The sequence below is a fragment of the Terrapene carolina genome, unplaced genomic scaffold (genome assembly GCF_002925995.2).
Source record: "Terrapene carolina triunguis isolate 2854851 unplaced genomic scaffold, T_m_triunguis-2.0 Scaffold35022, whole genome shotgun sequence".
NCBI classification, from domain to species: Eukaryota; Metazoa; Chordata; order Testudines; family Emydidae; genus Terrapene; species Terrapene triunguis.
The window spans coordinates 8,940,557-8,958,492 of record NW_020699373.1 but is presented as its reverse complement, the minus strand read 5'-3'; the positions used below and the strand labels follow the sequence as shown (position 1 = coordinate 8,958,492).

At 43.0% G+C, this 17,936-nt stretch overlaps 1 protein-coding gene across 2 annotated transcripts in view; it reads right to left on the bottom strand.

The window, feature by feature from the left end:
* Positions 1 to 17,936, bottom strand: part of LOC112117238 (lysophosphatidic acid receptor 1) — a 140,288-nt gene that overhangs the window by 55,383 nt on the left and 66,969 nt on the right. Inside the window, exon 2 of one of the 2 annotated variants that reach the window (XM_026646369.1) lies at positions 9,867 to 10,011. In XM_026646369.1, the coding sequence (XP_026502154.1) occupies positions 9,867 to 9,917 (51 nt within the window). In that variant the 5' untranslated portion in view covers positions 9,918 to 10,011. Of the gene's footprint in view, positions 1 to 9,857; positions 10,012 to 17,936 lie in introns of both variants that reach the window. The other variant, XM_024215160.3, reaches the window with a different exon arrangement.

Sequence of the window (17,936 nt, the reverse complement as noted above, 5' to 3'; positions counted from 1 at the left end):
CAGAGAGATCCAGAAGACCGTTTCTTCAACAGAAATTTAGAGTCAGGAAGGATGTGGGATTCTGTACTGAGAGAGACTTGGATTCACATAGAGTATTTACTACAGGAGTTGTCAGAAAAAAAGTGCTGCTGCTTTGAATTTAACTACATGACTTTAAATCTACCAATGTACCAGGAAGACTAGATTTGAGAGACAAACCAGCAATCCCAGCCAGGGGCCAGAATAAAGGGTAAAAGGTCAGTCAGCATGTGAATAATTCCCTACCCATCCCATAATTACAAAACCATATTTCAGAAAACTAACATTCGAAGTTGAAAAGGGTCTGGTTAGTGGTAAACATGGATTTAGGGCACAGACTAAAATGACTTGGCTGTAGAGTGCAAGATAAAGAGGAGGTACAAAAACCAAGTGTAAAAAATACTTTTTTTTGACACGAATCTATTCATCTAAACATATGTTTGAGTAAAGATATTAACCCTTATTTTCCAGTTCCTAAACTTAGAAGAAAGTAAATGCTGGCTGTGAAGTCCACAAAAGGGGGAACTTTGATACAGAGAGCCTGATTCTCCACTGCCTTACGTCATGTGTAGGTATTTACATCTTACAATGTGAGTGTAAAACATTATCTGGTAGCACTTTATATCCATTTTCCACAATCATTTTAGTCTGTGCTCTAAATCCATATGAGAATCACGCCCAGAACATCCGCAGCCTATGACTGCTGAGACCACCACCAAAACCCAAAAGAACTGCAGGCATCAAGAGATGCACTGAAGGAGGGTCAACACCGTATTTGGTTTTACAGGCAATATTGTGGGGCAGCATTAAACTAGTTTGGCAGCTCACATACATGAATGGGCAGTGCTAATAACCATACTGCTCCTCTCTAAGGGCATGGCCACATTACCGGTAGATCTGCAATCGATGCAGCGAGTGTCGATTTAGCAGGTCTGGTGAAGACACGCTAAATCGATGGGACAGTACTCTCCCATTGATTTGTGTACTCCACCTCCCTGAGAAGCTAAAGGGAAGTCGATGGGAGACGCTCTCCCGTCGCCACAGCGCAGTGTAGCCACCGCGATAAGTGGATCTAACTATGTCGAATTCAGTTACGTTATTCATGTAACTGAAGTTACGTAACAGATCGATTTAGTGCGGTAGTGTAGACCAGCCCTTTGGAACATCTACAGTGAAAGTAAAGATGTGATTGTTGCACAGTTAGACATACCTGTGCTAGCTTTAACCTAGCTAGCACAGGTAATGATTGTAGTGCAAACGTGGCAGAACGGGCTTCAGTACAGGCCAGTATGTACAGAGACAATACCTTTTTCCCAATGAAGTTAACTAGCTCAACTTCCTCTACCAGTCACACAGGCGCCCGGGGAAAGGACTATGCATTAGCTGCTTGAGACACAGAAGAGGGAGAATGTGTCAGTTACAGCAGGGCTCTGGATCCAGGTTCACACGTCTGGTTGAACCCCAGGGCAGGGGAGTTTTCTGTTACTCCGTTTTTTACTTATGTTACATGACTGGTTTTCTGGTTATAAACATTATCCTTTGAAGAAAACCCTGGCTGACTATCTTGGTGCTTTTATTTGTCCCAAGCCAACCCAAGTAATAGTCCAGCAAGTGAAACCTTATTCTTTCTTCTGAGGCTCAAAATTCATATTTCCAAAGTCATTTATTTTTGAGACACCTTCAAGATGTAAGCTGTGAGTTCTATTAACGATGGTTCTGCCTCTCATTTATACTGCAGCCATTTAAAACCCCTCCAGCCATGTAAAGAGGTCTCAAAGGGGTGGCAAATCTTATATTTACACCCATTTTAAGGTCCTTTTACGTGGCTCTGGCAATGTAAAAGAGGCCTTAGTGTCAATGGGAATCAAGCCCAATACCCCAATATCTTTAGTACGCTTTTTGAACAAGTTGTATTGTGGCCCAGTGAAAGCTTGAATGACGATGGAGTGTAGCATCTGTCCTCAATATTGAGCGGTTTATGTGAAAGTGTACCAAAAGGAATGAACAGCCACTGGGGACTGTGCAGAAAGAAACAGTTTTACCACAAGAAGGCATAATTCATTGGAGACACAAATCCTGTTGGAAGCCATGATTACCACAGGTTGCCTGTAAAACCAAAGAGGGTGTTGACCTTCTTTAATGGTTATTCACTGTAAAGTTATTATGAAGAAAAATTCAAAAATAGTTCCCCTGGAATGAAAAAAGAACAGGCAGCAGGAAGTTTGGCTCTCTGACTTTCAAAATCCCTTTCTTACCAAGGGATGGTTGAGCAGTCTGCCAAAGATAAATGCAGTACCGGCAATTTTACTGAAGTTTTGTTTTGAATAGTAAAAGGAATTAAGGTTGCAAATATGTTTCAGTCAGGTCCAGTTAGCCCTTTAAAACATTAAAGCCGCATGCTCCCAGTCCCCTGCAGGTACCCTCACTATCACTGCCAAAAGCATTTCCCTGCCGCCAGGCCAGGAAAAACAAACAACAACAAAACAAAAAACCCCAAACAACATATTTGGAATTTGTTGTCCAAGGCAGTTGGGGGAAATGAGAAGCCCAAAAAAGTTCAGAACGATTTCAAAAAGTGAAATTAAAAAAACAAGCAAACAAGAACACGCTATCACTAAAGGTCCTTTTCTGATATTTCCAGGCTTCTCAGAAGAATTCTACCCTGGAATGAGGAAATTGTAAAGTTTCTGGTGGGTGCTTTCCTTTTGGGAAGTAAAGAGGACTGACAGAATGAGAAGCTAGCTTCAGTCTTAGGTATATCCACTGAATGGCTACTACTGGTTCCATAACGTACAAGTGGTTTTAGAGGACAACTTAAAATGGAAACTGACATCTTCCAAAAGCATGGAATAACGCTGAGGTAAGGGAGAGGGGATGCTATTCTTCCAAGCTTTACTTGCAAAAATAAGCTCTACTCTCCTATGATGCCACTCTCAGTAAATCATGCAGATGTTCAAAATACGATCACACACTTTCCCTGGAATCCTTGAGCTTGTCGCCTCCTTGGAGGGGGTTCAGATATCCCTGGGCTCTGACTCCTTCTTGCACTGGGGGGTAAGGGGAGGGGTTTGAGGAGTGAGACAGGGCAGGTGTGGTACTCTTCCAAGACAACTCTCTTGTGCTAAAATACCACTGTCACTCAGTAGATTGTGCAGGTCTTCATAATACGGTCCTTTATCTGTACATGCTTTGATGAGCAGAGAAATAGTTAACAATGGTAACATTTAAAGTATTGCATTAGGCATCTGAGTTAGCATCCACTGAGATTACTAGTCCAGTCCACACACAGCTTGTGTCTCAGATTCTGCAAATGACGGTACACCTCACTGCACCAGCCAGCCTTGCAAATGTGGACCAAATGCACTTCAGCAACCATAACAGCTAGAGAGAGACGGTTTTTAATGAAATCCTATATTCTAGACCAAGGAGGCCTCATGAAAGAGGTACCAGCTCACCATTTTCAGATAATGCTGAGCACCCAACCTAAGATGATCAGGCTCCTTTAAAAGACGTCAAGCCAGGCAGCCATAAATCACTCATTACCACCTTTGGAAATCTTGGCCAGAAAATCTCTGATGTCATTGGACTGCATTGCAAAGCAAGTTGGGATGTTCACTTGGCAACTGCAGGTTTATTGCTCTTATTAAAATATTTGTAATTGCACCAGTTCCCGGGGGCCCCAATCAGGTTCAAGGCCTGATTGTGTTAAGTGCTGTACAAACACAGTCTCTGCACTGATGTACTTTGGGATGAAAAAAGATATCAAAATGCATTCAAAGAGGCCTTTCAGTTCATAGTGAATTGCAACGTGTAGACTTTGTGCCCAATCCTATTTATATCAAAATACTGATTGGCTTCAATGGGTGCAAGATTGATTCTCTACAATAGGATGCTTGGACCACTCTCTACCTCCAAATAAGATGCACCTTTCAGCTTTTTCGTGCAGTGTACAAGCTAGGTAAGCATGTGGGAAAACTTAGCCAGTAAGGAAAATGTTTATTCAGAATTATGTTTACTAGTGTAGGACATTTAGCTTGGGGTAAGAAAACAAGTTTTTAAATGGAAATAAGAAGACTACTCAGTATTTACCTATTGAAATATTTTTTCCTGGCAATATACTGGACCTTTGCGTACACAGACAGCATTGATCCATCTCTCAGTTTACTTTGCTTTGATGGACTCTTTCATGAAACATGTGTAAACAGAATATATGAAGATGTACATAACAGAACCTCTCTTTTTGGGACACTGGCAACAATGGGCTCTCTATCAATGACACATTCAAGCCCGACCAACCAGAAGTCCATAAAACACAATGCTATTCTACTCTGTAACCATGAATACATATTTTGAACACTGACCATTTCATTTGGCGCAATGAGAAAGCCACACAGTATTTAAGTTTCCCCCTTATGAAATGCCTATAATTGGGTGGATTCATGTTTATCACTAGTTATTCATTTCCTGGCCTGTCTGACCACTGCTGATTTGCTCTCTCATTCAAAGTACTCAGCGCTACCAGAGATCTGTTTTGGTAATGTCTTTAATCTGTTTACTCACCTGGAGGGGGAAAAATGCTACATACTTCACTCTGCTCAGTCCTGCCGTTGGGAGCCAACCCCAAACCACAGACAATGCTGTTTTGTCTAAGTGGAGGGAACAATAATAGCTTTGCTGCTCTTTTCTATATTAAGGCTGTCCTCAGGCGTCAATAGTTATGAGCATTAAAACTAAGTCTATTATCAAAAGCGGGAATAGCCACTGTGGAGGCAGAAGAACCCAAATCATCCTACGATAGTCTAGGGAGATACTAGTAAGAGAGTCTCATTAGTTTAAATTACAGCAGCACTTTCTACTGGAATTAAAAATGTATCAACATTCTCCCCCCCTCATGTTTGTTGTTCCATTTTATTTCAACACTGTCAATATAATTCCAAGCGACAAAGAGTCCTGTGGCACCTTATAGACCAACAGACGTATTGGAGCATAAGCTTTCGTGAGTGAATACCCACTTCGTCAGACGCATGTAATTCCACTGATCGTACTGCAATTAAAGAGTTCAATTAATCTCCTTTTCAATGGTGCTGGAACTACCACTATTTAGCCACATGTCAGTGACTGGAGTTTTCTACTATGCCACATTTTGAAGAAGCAAACCCCAGTGCTGTGCATTTCCCCCTTTTTTGAAGCAAATAGTCATTTCACATCACCTACATTAAAGGTCATGATATCTCAACTACAGGATTTCACCTTCACAATGGTGGGTAAGGAGTGCAAGGAGGAGGTCAGCATGTCAGCATGTCTTACAAGATTATTCAGTATAATGAGACTGGGAAAAGCACATTGAAAGAATATTTACAATGAAAAGCGACAGTGCCAATAGAGGGCTGCTAGAAATGGGATTGAAAATACACAGGTCCGATATCAGCTATCATTGCATTCTCCCTGCCCTTTCCCCCTCCTACTCATTGCCACACTTTTAAAAAGTTATAGCATTAGCGCATGGGAATCCAAGTCTCCTCCATGCAGAAGCAGGAATACGTGGAGAGGAAAGGGAAACAGAAACTTATTCCATTTCAAAAGGAGGAGAATTGCTTTCTGAAGACTGGTTTGGCAAGTGCAGAGAGGACAATGAAAGCTGTCTTCTGGACTCCCTTTTAGAGCGATTCCAGTTATTTATTTGTGTGTCCCCATTTACATCTAGCACTAGGTAGCTCTGACTGGCAAAATCAAAAATCGAAATGTAAACAAAAACACAAGAGAACGGCGGCCTTTCTAGCATGTCTGAACTGCTCTAAGAACTCTTAGGGCTGGTCTTCACTACCCGCCCAGATCGGCGGTAGAAAATCGATCTCTCGGGGATTGATTTATCGCGTCTCATCGGGACGCGATAATCGATCCCCGAATCGACGCACGTACTCCACCAGCCCAGGTAGGAGTAAGCGCCGTTGACGGGGGAGCCGTGGCGGTCGATTTGCCGCTGCCCTCACAGCGGGGTAAGTCGGATCAGATACGTCGAATTCAGCTACGCTATTCAAATTCAATTGCAAAATTAATGCACAGTATGGACAGATTATGGATAAGCTATGCTTGTACCAAAGAAAAACCATGGAAAAACTGTGATCTTTTATACCAGTTAAATCTCGACTAACTCTTTAAATACCATGTTAAAAGATGTGATAGATCCAAAGAAACTTGTTTGGGGCTAATGTAGGATGATCTTCAGTAAAAAAAAGTACCACTCGAGGATTTCTACTGTTATTCATTATTCATTAACTCTAGCAAAAGTAGCCAATAAGAATATTAAAAATTCTTACAATAAGACTTTTAGAAATAAAATGGCCTAACCATTTTGAAATTAGGAAGACAAGTCCATAACGTGGAATGTGACTATATCTTTTTTAAATGTATTGGAAAAATAAAAATGCCTAAAGTATCTGAACACATTATGATGTGACGAAGTGGGAGATTTTCTTGTTTTTTCCTTGTTTTCAGTGGGGTTTCAATGGTTTGCATGCGGAGGGGGTGGGACTCAGTTTCCCTGGGTGTTACTGGTTTAACAAGGTGAGGGGAGAGGGAGTTTGTTGTTACAGAGGACCGGAGAGGGAACTTGGGACCCCAGCCAATGGCCTGGAGGATGGATACCCCAGCGACCGGTGACCTGAGACCCCGACCCGACCCGGAGACCCAGCTCAGGAGTTGTAGCCGGTTCTGGCCAGTGGGCGGACAATGGGCTGCAGAGTGAGGACCCAGTGACCTAACCAGCCGGTTCCAGCCAGAGGACAGAAGCGAGGAGAGGAGGCCCCAGTTTACAGCCCTGTTTACCTGGAGAGAAGACAATGGACAGAGCCGGGGCCTGGGGCCGGGGATCTCAGATGCCGAGCTGGGAAGCAGGGGAGCTCTGGGCTGGAAAGGGGGAGCAGGCAGAGCCCACCTGGATGCAGAGAGACTGGGATGTGCTGGGCTGAGGGAGGCCAGGCCTGAGGCCCTGAGAGTTTCCTGTGCTGTGTTCAACTCTCAATAAATCCTCCTGTTTTACGCTGGCTGAGAGTCACTCCGGTCTAGAGAACAAGGTTGCATCAACCCCTTCGGGGGTGGAGGCCCGGGGGGTCCAGAGCGAGTGGACTCCCTGAGGGGGCCCACAGCAAGAGACAGACGTGCTAAGGCTCAGAGAGATGCAGCTCCAGGAGGTGGAGAGGCCTGACCCCGAGAGAGAGTGGACGCCCGAGAAGGGCTGTCTCACTGAACGGGGCACCCCCCATGGATGGCACGGGGCCAAGAGTGGGCACGATCTGAGAGTCCATAACAGGGCCGGTTCCAGGCACCAGCCCACCAAGCTTGTGCTAGGGGTGGCACGGCGTGGTGTTCCGGCTCCGGCCGCCGGGGAGAGCGGGGCCGCGACTGAGCTCACCGCCCTCCTCCCGGCGCTCTGGCCGCCGGGGAGTGCGGAGCCCTGGCCAGGCTCTCCGCCCTGCCCCCGGTGGCCAGAGCACCGGGGAGAGCGGAGCCGCGGCAGGCACTCCGCCCTCCCCCTGGCTCTCCGGCCGGTCGGGGAGAGTGGCCCGCAGCTGGGCTCGGCGCCCTCCCCGCCGCGCTCCGGGCGGGGGGGGGGGGGAGGGGCGGCGGGAGGCTTTTTTGCCTGGAGCGGCAAAAAAGCCAGAGCCGGCCCTGGTCCGTAACATATGAATTACTGGAATTAAAAACAAATGGATTTGTTTAATGTGTAGAACAGCCTCCTAGAGCAGAGATTGCTTGTACCAGGTTTCAATTCTGGATGAGCCAACTGCCCTGAACATTCACCACCCTTCAGCTATAAATTTTACTAAGATCCCTTAAGCCATGCACCCAAGTACCTAATCATTTTTTATCTGTAGTAACAGTATGCTGGAAGGGGAAAAGGGGTGGTGTACAGAGAACCTGAGACAGCTCAGCAGGTTGAAGGAGCTTATGAAGGGATTCTAGTGAGGAGGTTTTGATAATTTAGAAGACTTTACGAAAGCATTAGAATCTTTGACGGTGTTGAAATTAGTGATGGGCAATTTTCAAAAAGATTAGACCGTCTAGAACCACCAAACAACTTTTGGAAGCTCATCTGAATTTTCAAAACTTTCAAAAAGCACCTATTACCCACTCCAGAAAATGTTTATGAAGATCTCCTTACCAACCTTAGTTTTTGGGGTGACACTGAAAGAATTTTACCTCTGGAAGTGCCATCAGGTGCAATTGTAGGCCCCACTCCTGGACAAGGATCTACAAGTGTGGACTCTTGTTCCCACACAGAGACCTACTGAGGTCAGTGGGAATCCATCCAGGATTAAGGGACCGTGGACCTTCCCGCGCAGGATCAGGGCCATAATTAAAGGATGGGGGTGGGACAGAGAAGAATTAGATTTGCTCTTTCTAAAATAAATATATCCAGTGTTCTCAATGTATTTCCTAGATAACTGTCCACTGAACATGAGGAAATCCTATTGCATCCATAAATTGAGTTTTCAAAAAGAGCATCAGTATTTTTTTATGTAAATTAAATGTAACCCAGCTCCCGCAGGAGGTATGCAACCTTACTTCCAACACAGAAGAAAAAGAAAAAAATCCCTGAAAATGTTTGTCTCAATCTCCTCTGCAGCAAAAATTTTGTCACCTCTGCTGACTAGACAGAATAATATACTCCACAAAAACTATATTTTAGTGAAGCATTGGGATTTCCTAGGTAGCCTGGAAGACATTTAAGTTTTATTAAGTTTTAAAGATTTAAGGTGTTTAAAGAGAATACAAACAAAATAACAAACAGAAAGAAAAATCTCTGTGTGTTTAGTTTGCAGTTTGCTTTAATTGACTTGGTTCCAACCTAATCAGCCTTCCCATTAGCCATTTTGGTTCCTTATGTTCAGACCTGCTGTTAAAAACAAAACAAAACACCACACCTTACTTTAGCCTACAAATAACAGCAATTCAAAATCTCACATAGTAATTTTTTTTTCACTTGCAGTGATCCTGGATGACATAGCATATTACAAGCTATATGCCAGTTGGTTTACAGTCATTACACATTTTAAATTGACTAGCACCCCAGTCCTAAAGTCAGATTCATGCAGGTGCACTGATCACAATGGGAATTCATCCAGACACACAGATCTACCTATCCAGATCTTAATGAAGAATCAGAGCCTAGTTTTGTAATAGCACTGTGATAAGAAAGACACATAAAAGAGATGAACTCACGAGTGTTTAGAGATTATATCTACACTGTGCGTACACTGCAAAAAAAAAAAGTGTGTTAACTAACCTGTGGTTTTTTGTTTGAGGGTTTTTTTGGTTTGTTTGCAGTTTAGACATACCCTACATGTGGCTGAATTGTTCTTTTTCTAATATAGGGGTAGTACAGTACCTGCTAGCTCATGCAATATTTGGTCGACGGATGTGAATTTAGTAGCAATATTTTGCCCAATAGAGACTTCCTGTGCTTTCTCATTAACAACAACAAATGGAGAGTGTATGTGTGTATAGAGAGAATGTGCGTGCACATGACTGCGCCTAGAACAATTGGGCCCTAATCCCAGTTGAGACCTCAAGGTGTGACCAAAACACAAATAACAGTGGACTGTGAACTAGCTTCTATTAATAAAGTACTGGAGCTAACAACAGACTAGTGTCACTTCACAAAAAGGATAACATTATGCAATGAATGCTGAGTATATCCAGAGTACAAAACATTAGGAGGAATTCTATCAATGACTTGAAACCAAGCCAGCCAATGATTAGGAATCCAATCTTAACGCCTTTGCACACACAAGTTTGATCAATTCTACTCTACCAGAATTTTGTATTAGTCTACTCACCTCAATTACCTGTGGTAGCGACATCATTGAGGAGGGCACCAAAGCAGACGGGGCTGCCATGGTAGCTCAGCAGATGTTAACTATGTTAGGCCCCTCCTCCACACCTGAAGTATTGACACGGTTGGTCAGATCTCAATCATGCTGGCATTCGCTCCTAGAAGGAAAGAAAAAAAATCTTTAGATCATCAAGAAAGCCATGTAAGCATAACCACCCAAATACCAAACTGCCTCCAAAGCAATCTCCGATTAATTTAATTGCATGGCACAGTTTGCCTATTGGATGCATGACCATTTACAGAAGACTTGAAAGAGAAGTTTCAAAGGGTACCTTTGAAAGTTTGGTTCAGGACAATAAAATATTTAACCCAGCCATGTAAAACTAAATTGAAACATATTGAATCTAGCAACATGTTAACAAAAAAATTCCAATGTATGTTTTAAAAGACATACATAGTCCCAGCATTATATGCACGCATTTCTTCACCAAGAAAATTGTTTCAGAAAAATTAGTTTTCAACTTGTATTATATTAACGATTTCTAAAGTACCAACATGATAAAACAACATTTTATTTTTTATTTGAAACAAGATAATATAACTGCTCGGATATCTCTAATTGTAAAAAAGGGACAGATTTCAAAAATGGAAAGTATCTCCTCTCCCCTCCATATTGTCTAAATACTGCAGCATGATACAGTATGATCACATTAACTGCATAATTTTTTCACCATCAATGTAGAGTAACTACTAGAAGCTTGAGTCTCATCATAACTGATACTCAGTTTTAAAAGCAAAATATGCTTATTCAAGAATGCAATTAAATACTTGAAAATTCCCCAAACTTCTTCAGAAACATCCCAGCGCTATATTTAAAAAAACAAACAAACATTACTGCTCATTACCCGTCTCTAAAGGAGACAGGCATTTCCAGTTAAATAAAGGTAATATAAATGATCTCAGCTTTCCCAAGACATGTTGAAATAATTTGGAGGATGAACAGAAGGACAGCAGCCCTTGATCATTTTTAGTTTGCCTTCATTCTTTTTTGTTTGTGCTACTTACACCACTCAAACAAACTTTTTTTGTGAAGTATGATAAATGTATTCCCTTATTGGTTTAAGGTTCAATTGTTGACTGACTTTTGTTTTATGGGCGGGCGGGGGGGGGGAATTTATTTAAATATTTTAACTTTGTCTTCTGTTGCCATAAATATATTCTAACATCCTCATTGTGTCAGGTATCTCTTATATAGTTTTAGATAATTTATCTGGATAGTTTAATTGAGTGCATAAAATGATATTTTAAATGAGTCTGCCACTTCAATAACTATGCTAAACCATTTCAGAAAACTGCAATGACCCTTTTTCTGAACATTTTGAAGTCTGGCCTTTTGCTGCCTGTGTCTAGCATAGTCTTGTTGTGTTGTTGATCTTACAGCATTGTATTACCAATGGAGCAGTTCCAGAAGCAGTAACAATGGCGGTGGCATGAGTGTAGACAAGGCACTGTCATTTATACCCCTATGTCATTTCACCCTTACCAGAGCCAGTCTAGATGTCATTCTGGCAAAAATGCCAGCAGCTGCCTGATCCCACCATTGCTACCATTAGTATAGCTAGTAATGCAACAGTAGCAGATTTAAGAAAAAGAAGTTTAACAGACAACACCATTGTGTCTTGGTAATTAACACACATGCACTCAATACAGCTGCAACATTCTATGCATCTGGTACTCTGTGTGAAAGTAATGTACTCTAAATGTTCTCTCACTTAAGTTGCAGATATTTAAAGGTATACTCAAATGTAGTTTGAGCTACTGGTCTCAGGCAGAGATGTACACATTTGTGAACTCTGGCATGATTATTGCAACTCGTCTTTAGGAATGAAGACACATTCTGAAAAAGCTCCCAATGATACACAACACAGCAGCCTGTGCGCTTAGGAATATAGGTCAATGTAAGCACATTGCACCAGTACTCCTCAAGCTGCGCTGGCTTCCCACTGAACATGAAGTATAGTTCAAAGTCTCAGTCCTGATTCAAGTCCGTCATAGGATCAACAATAGGTGCCCAAGAGATGTTTTCTTCCTTGGCAACCATGGCCACCTCCCACAATGGCTACATGCCACAACTCTTGAACAACATGGGGAGATTCCTGGAATGCCGGAGGCAGAACTTTTAGAGGAGTTGGACCTACACTATGGAACTCACGCTCACAGACAGAATGATGGTGCTCAGGACTAAATGCAAAACACACCGACAGCCAATACCTTTGTTAAACAACTCAAGACACGTCTCCTACACCTTTTGAAGGAGGCATGGAGAGTGATTGTCTTTACTGCTATTTCAGTCCTTGAACTATTATTCTAGTATTGGAGCACATTACAAGACAAATTTGATTACAGTTTTTCCCACAAACGAAAAACAAAGAACAAAGGTGCAACAGGAAAACAGATTTGTTAGTGAAATGCAAAAGAGTTCCCCATTCAGGTTGCTTTGGCCGAGGTTATACCAGCTTCTTTGTGTATTTCCCTTCATTATATGTGTAAAACATGAAATAAAGAATGGTGAAAAGAAATGAAGTTAGTGTGTTCTCTGAAACTGGTTTTAAGATAATGATCAAATTCCAGGATCTCAACTCTTGAAAATGGAATTTAGCAGTTTCATTCACAAAACAAAAATCCCCTGCGTCCCTGTATACGGATATATATTAATGGCCATGGAAAAGATTTTAAAAAGTTTTGTAGGCCAACTTAATGCTGTCCCTACCTAACGGTGCCTTTCCTGGAAGATGTTGTGGAAAACTGCTCCCACTGACTATACTGAACATCCAACAGATATGCACACACACACACACAAAGAGTTAATTGGTATTTATCAGACTGAGGCCACAGTGTAGTCATCTAGATCAACCCTGCCAGTAACTTTCCTATTCTTAATTCACTTTCCTCAAAGCCAACATATATTTAGCATGCCAAGTAAGAGCAGATAGTAATGCAGGAAAGCTGTATTCCACATGCTTCTCTGAGTCAGTCATGTCTTTTTTTTTTGTTGAAGCTCAGTCTCTGCCTGCCATTGTGTAAGGTATCCCTCCCTCTTACAAAGGGTGATCCTAGAAAGCTTGCTTCAGTTTCATACATAGCCCAGCAGGCTTACATGACATGTAACTGAAACCGACCATCTTCCATGCACTAGGGTCAGTTTTTCCATCTTCTTTATATAGCTTTCCACTGAGCCCGCCTCTCCCCAGCTTAGCTCCTGCAAGAAATCTTTTCATTCTTTCCACACGGCATTCTGCTCCAGATCTCTGCTGCTGTCCTCACGCAGAGGAAAATACATGGAGACCTCACCTTCCCCAAAAGGCCTTCAGAGGAAACTAAATAACCAAGACAGAGCACTTTAAAACTCCCAAATCCTTTGCAAAACACAGTTGTGGCTGTTTTATAACTCTCTGATTTTTGGACTAAACATGATGCCCTCTGACAAACACAGAAAGCAGATTACCACGGTGTGAATATTAGTGTGCATTTATTTATTTATTTTTAAACCAAAAGAAACTTCATTATTTGATTAAATACGAATATGTCAGTAAAGATCTTTTCTAGTCCTAGGCCACTAACTTCCCCTGCCACTGATTTGACAGATTTTGTCACTTTCTCCCTAGCCTCGGTAAGCCCGGCCGAAGTGCCTCATGAGGTCTTATTACCTTCTCTAAAGTCAGCTGGGGATAATGGTCCACATACACTATATTTTTCACATTGCTTCTTCTTGTCTCTTTTTATTCCCCAAATGTTGTTATTGTTAGAAAATAGTGTTCAGAGTTCTAATGAGAAAAAAAAGGGGGAAATTCAAAACAAATGAGCCTTAAACTCTGCTTTACTAACTCTGGGGAGAGCTGTCCAGCTTGGAACAGGAGGTCACAGAAACCTGATTACCAGATAAGAAAAAGTTACCATTTTCAGTCCTTCTCCTTACAGGGTTGCTAACTTTCTAATTGCACAAAACTGAAGACCCTTTCCCTGCCCCCTTCCCTGAGGCCCCACCCCTTCTCTGAGGCTCCACCCCCACTCACTCCATCCCCATCCCTCTGTCGCTCAGGGTTTGGGATGCAGGAGGAAGCTCCAGGCTGGGCCAAGGGATTTGGAGTGTGGGAGGGGGCTCCAGGCTGAGGCAGGGGGTTGGGGTATGGGGTATGGGGTATGGGAGGGGGTATGGGCTCTGAGCTGGGGGTGCGGGCTCTGGGTGGGGCCAGAATAGAGGGGTTCAGGGTGCAGGAGGGGGATCCAGGCTAGGGCACGGGAGGGGGTTCTGAGCTGGGGCAGGGGCGCAGGACAGGATTTGGGATGTGGACTCCAGGAGCGAGTTTGGGTGCAGGAGGGGGTTCTCAGCTGGGGCGGGGGTTCAGGCGCAGGACAGGGTTTGGGCTCTGGGAGGGAGTTTGGGTGCAGGAGGGGTTTGGGGCAGGGGGTTGTGGTGCGGGAGGGTGTGCAGGCTCCAGTAGCGAGTTTGGGTGTGGGAGGGGACATGGCCTCCACTCACCTCGGCTGGCTCCCCACAAGTGGCGACATGTCCCTCGGCTCCTAGGCGGAGGCACAGCCATGCAGCTCTGCACGCTGCCTTTGCCCGAAGGCGCTGCCCCCGCAGCTTCCACTGTTCCCAGCCAATGGGAGCTGCGGAGCTGGCGCTCGAGGCAGGGCCAGTGCGCGGAACCCCCCTGGCCGGCCCTTCGCCTAGGAGCCAAGGGACATGTCACCGCTTGCGGGGAGCTGTGCAGAGTCAGGTTGGGAGCCTGCCAGCCCCGCACCAACTGGACTTTTAATGGCCCAGTCAGCAGTGCTGACCGGAGCCGCCAGGGTCCCCTTTCGACCAGGCATTTCGGTCAAAAACCGGACACCTGGCAACTCTATCTCCTTATACCTGCCATACGGCATCAAGGGACAAAAAAGATTCTGAATCCATTGATCCTTAAATTGGTTATGTTTGCTGTATCATGTACAAAAGTGAGAGATACAACACACAAAGCTTAAAACCGATTAAATGCTATCTTAATTTGATTTTATTTAGAAGTTTAATGCATCTTGGCTCATTACTCCTCAAATGGGGAGAAGGTTTTTATGGAAACAGATATAACCACTAACGATTTGTTTTAAGGTTTCTCCAAACAAATACAAACTACGGAGTTAATTCAAAATTCCTAAACGTACTCTGAGCACACATTTCTATTTATTCACTTAGCCATATTTAATCGCTTCTACAAACATATACATTATTTCTTTTAGCAACTACGTTTAATAGCTAAGTAAAGAGAAGTATTTTAAGACTTTTTTGGGGAATCACCCGCTTAAGCAGCAGAGGGTGCCACCAGATACAACGAGGGCTGTACTAGACTGTGCATCCTGCGGTGTGAGCTTGTTCATTTGTTACATACCATAGATACTTTGACTAGATGCATTAGAGATACTTTAAAATGTTGAGCACAGCACCAGAGAGGCTACAGGCCTGACCCGCAAGATGCCAAGTGTCTAGGGTGACCAGACAGCAAATATGAAAAATCAGGAAAGGGGGAGGGGGGGTAATAGGAACCTATATAAGAAAAAGACCCAAAAATCAGGACTGTCCCTATAAAAATCAGGACATCTGGTCACCCTACAAGTGTCTCCTGACAGGTACTTAGCGTCCTCAACTCTCATTCACTGCATTGGCAGTTGAAAGTACTCAGTAATATGCAGGAACTAGCCAGGAAAGAGGAGGCAGACCATAAAGAGAACCAAAGAATCAGAGACTTTCTCTGCAAGTGAAAATGGCAAGTGCTATCAAAAAGGATATGGCTAATTTTTACCACCCGGTGACTTATTTGCAGTGAGCTGTTTAAACACAATATTAAGAGTTGAGAAGTAAAACTGAGACCTCAGGACTCTACATGGGTTGCACTATTATTTTATGGGGGTTTTTTGGCAAACAAGAGTCACTCTAATGCTATGGTCACAGGTACCACATACAATTTCCTCATTCTGAAAGTTTACTTTGCATATGAGACTGAAGAACTAACCAGCACCATTTTTTATTTGAATTGTATGTCCGTATATTAGGAAAACCAAATACATAACCTCATCTTATGAGGACTGAGTTCATTCTACACAAAAGGCACATTTCCCACTCCCAAAATTTTCTTTTAGAAAATGAAAACTGGAGATGGGTTTTCAAGGCAACAAAATGGACCAAACATTAGATTTAAATTAGCTTGTAATTTAAAGATAGGTTACAGTGGTTATTTGTATGAGGCATTTAAGATCTTTTGCAGTTCATACCTGACATGGGAATTTGTCCTATATAAAAAGCAGAGAGTATATATCTATATCTACCTATATATTTTAAATAATAGTCAAAACAAATAATGAAGCAGTTAAATTAAGTACTATCAATAATTGTATATTACTAATATACTGTAGTATACCACTAAAAAACAAGGAAGCGTGAGACACCACTACAGCTCTCTGGTATTAAATTTTGGAGAAGTGAGGAGAGATTGAAAATGTTGAGCATGAGATAACCACTAGAGCTTCCTCCACTCCCTGCGGCTACTTCACCTCTCTAGGCCTCTTGTAAGACTGCCTAGTCCAGGCAGGACCCAGGGCTTATTCTCCCCCTGGATTTCCTCCTTGAACCTGGCCAACTCCTTTCTCTCTAGTGAATGACTACAGACCTCATACCTGCAACCCCCCTCCTGCTCTCACTTCCTAGCTTTACGCTCCTACCCCAGCTAGGTTTCATCTGCCCTAGGACCTATCAATCCCTGGTTCCCCTGCAGCATCTAAGATTAATTGGCCCCACCTGGCCCACATTAACCTCACCCCAGTGCTCCACTTTCTTCACTGTCTTGCCACTGAATACCAGGTTCTGGAACTCATCTTTGAAGTCCACCATGGGAACAGCACGAGTTACTGGAGGGACTGCCTACCTCTGTGTGATCACGGCCTCCCACAATGGCTGTGTTCCACTGGAGCAATCTAATTGTCAACCTCAGGAGTGAGACTTGTGTGAGCAGAAGACAGCTTTTTAGAAGATCTGCTTCTTGAAGAGATCAGAATGACCACAAACCTCAATGAATGTGAAGTTAAAAATACCTCCATGTTTCAGAACATGCAGACACCAAGTACAAGAAACCAACAGATCAAGGTTCATACAAAAGTACAAAATACTGAAAAGTGATGGGGACAACGTATTAACCAAAATCATTGATGCATGGAACTCTCTCTTCTCTTAATGTATATATGCACATACACACAAATAGCGCACACCCACAGAAAATCCCTGTAATAGAAGGGGTAACAGGATATGACAAATGGGGTCACATCACACACAAACATATGTATAGTTTCTGCTGAGTATATTTTTAATAGAATGCTTATCAGAATTCCTTAACTAGCCTATCATTTGCAGTAAAGGAGAAGTTACTAAAGAAGTAGTGACTAAGCAACTCATCTGGACTTAACAGCCAAAACCAGTAGACAACATGTCAGAACAGCACTAAAATACTGAAATCCCTGACACAGTCAGATACACACCCACAGATTAACCTAAACCAACAGCCCAACGCTAGTATCACATGTGTTGCTGCAGCAACCTGCACTATTCTGAGTAACTCGTTTTTATGTATTATATATAGAACCCTGGTTGGAATCCAGCTGGTGGTGGCCGGATAGGTGGATTTTCCCACCGGAGCTTTCGCCTAGAACCACACTGCTGTGAGCCCCACCCCTTCATCTTTCATATCATCTTCTAGCGTATAGGCATCTGGTACATTTTTAAAGCGCTGGTTGACAAGAAAAATCTTAAAATCTTTCCAAGTAAAGGTTAAGACAGTTTCTAAGAGCTGTCCAGATTTAACATAAAATAATAGAGCATAAAACCTGAAAATACACAGGAAAACCATTGTGTAGGCAAATTATAAAGGTCGGATCACAAACTAAGTGGGGGGGGGGGAGTCAATACTGCCTGCTTACACTGTGTCTGACTACTTGACCTGCTACGATGAGAAGCTTCTGATAGATGATCAGGTTCTTGAAAGTGCTCCAGCTGGAA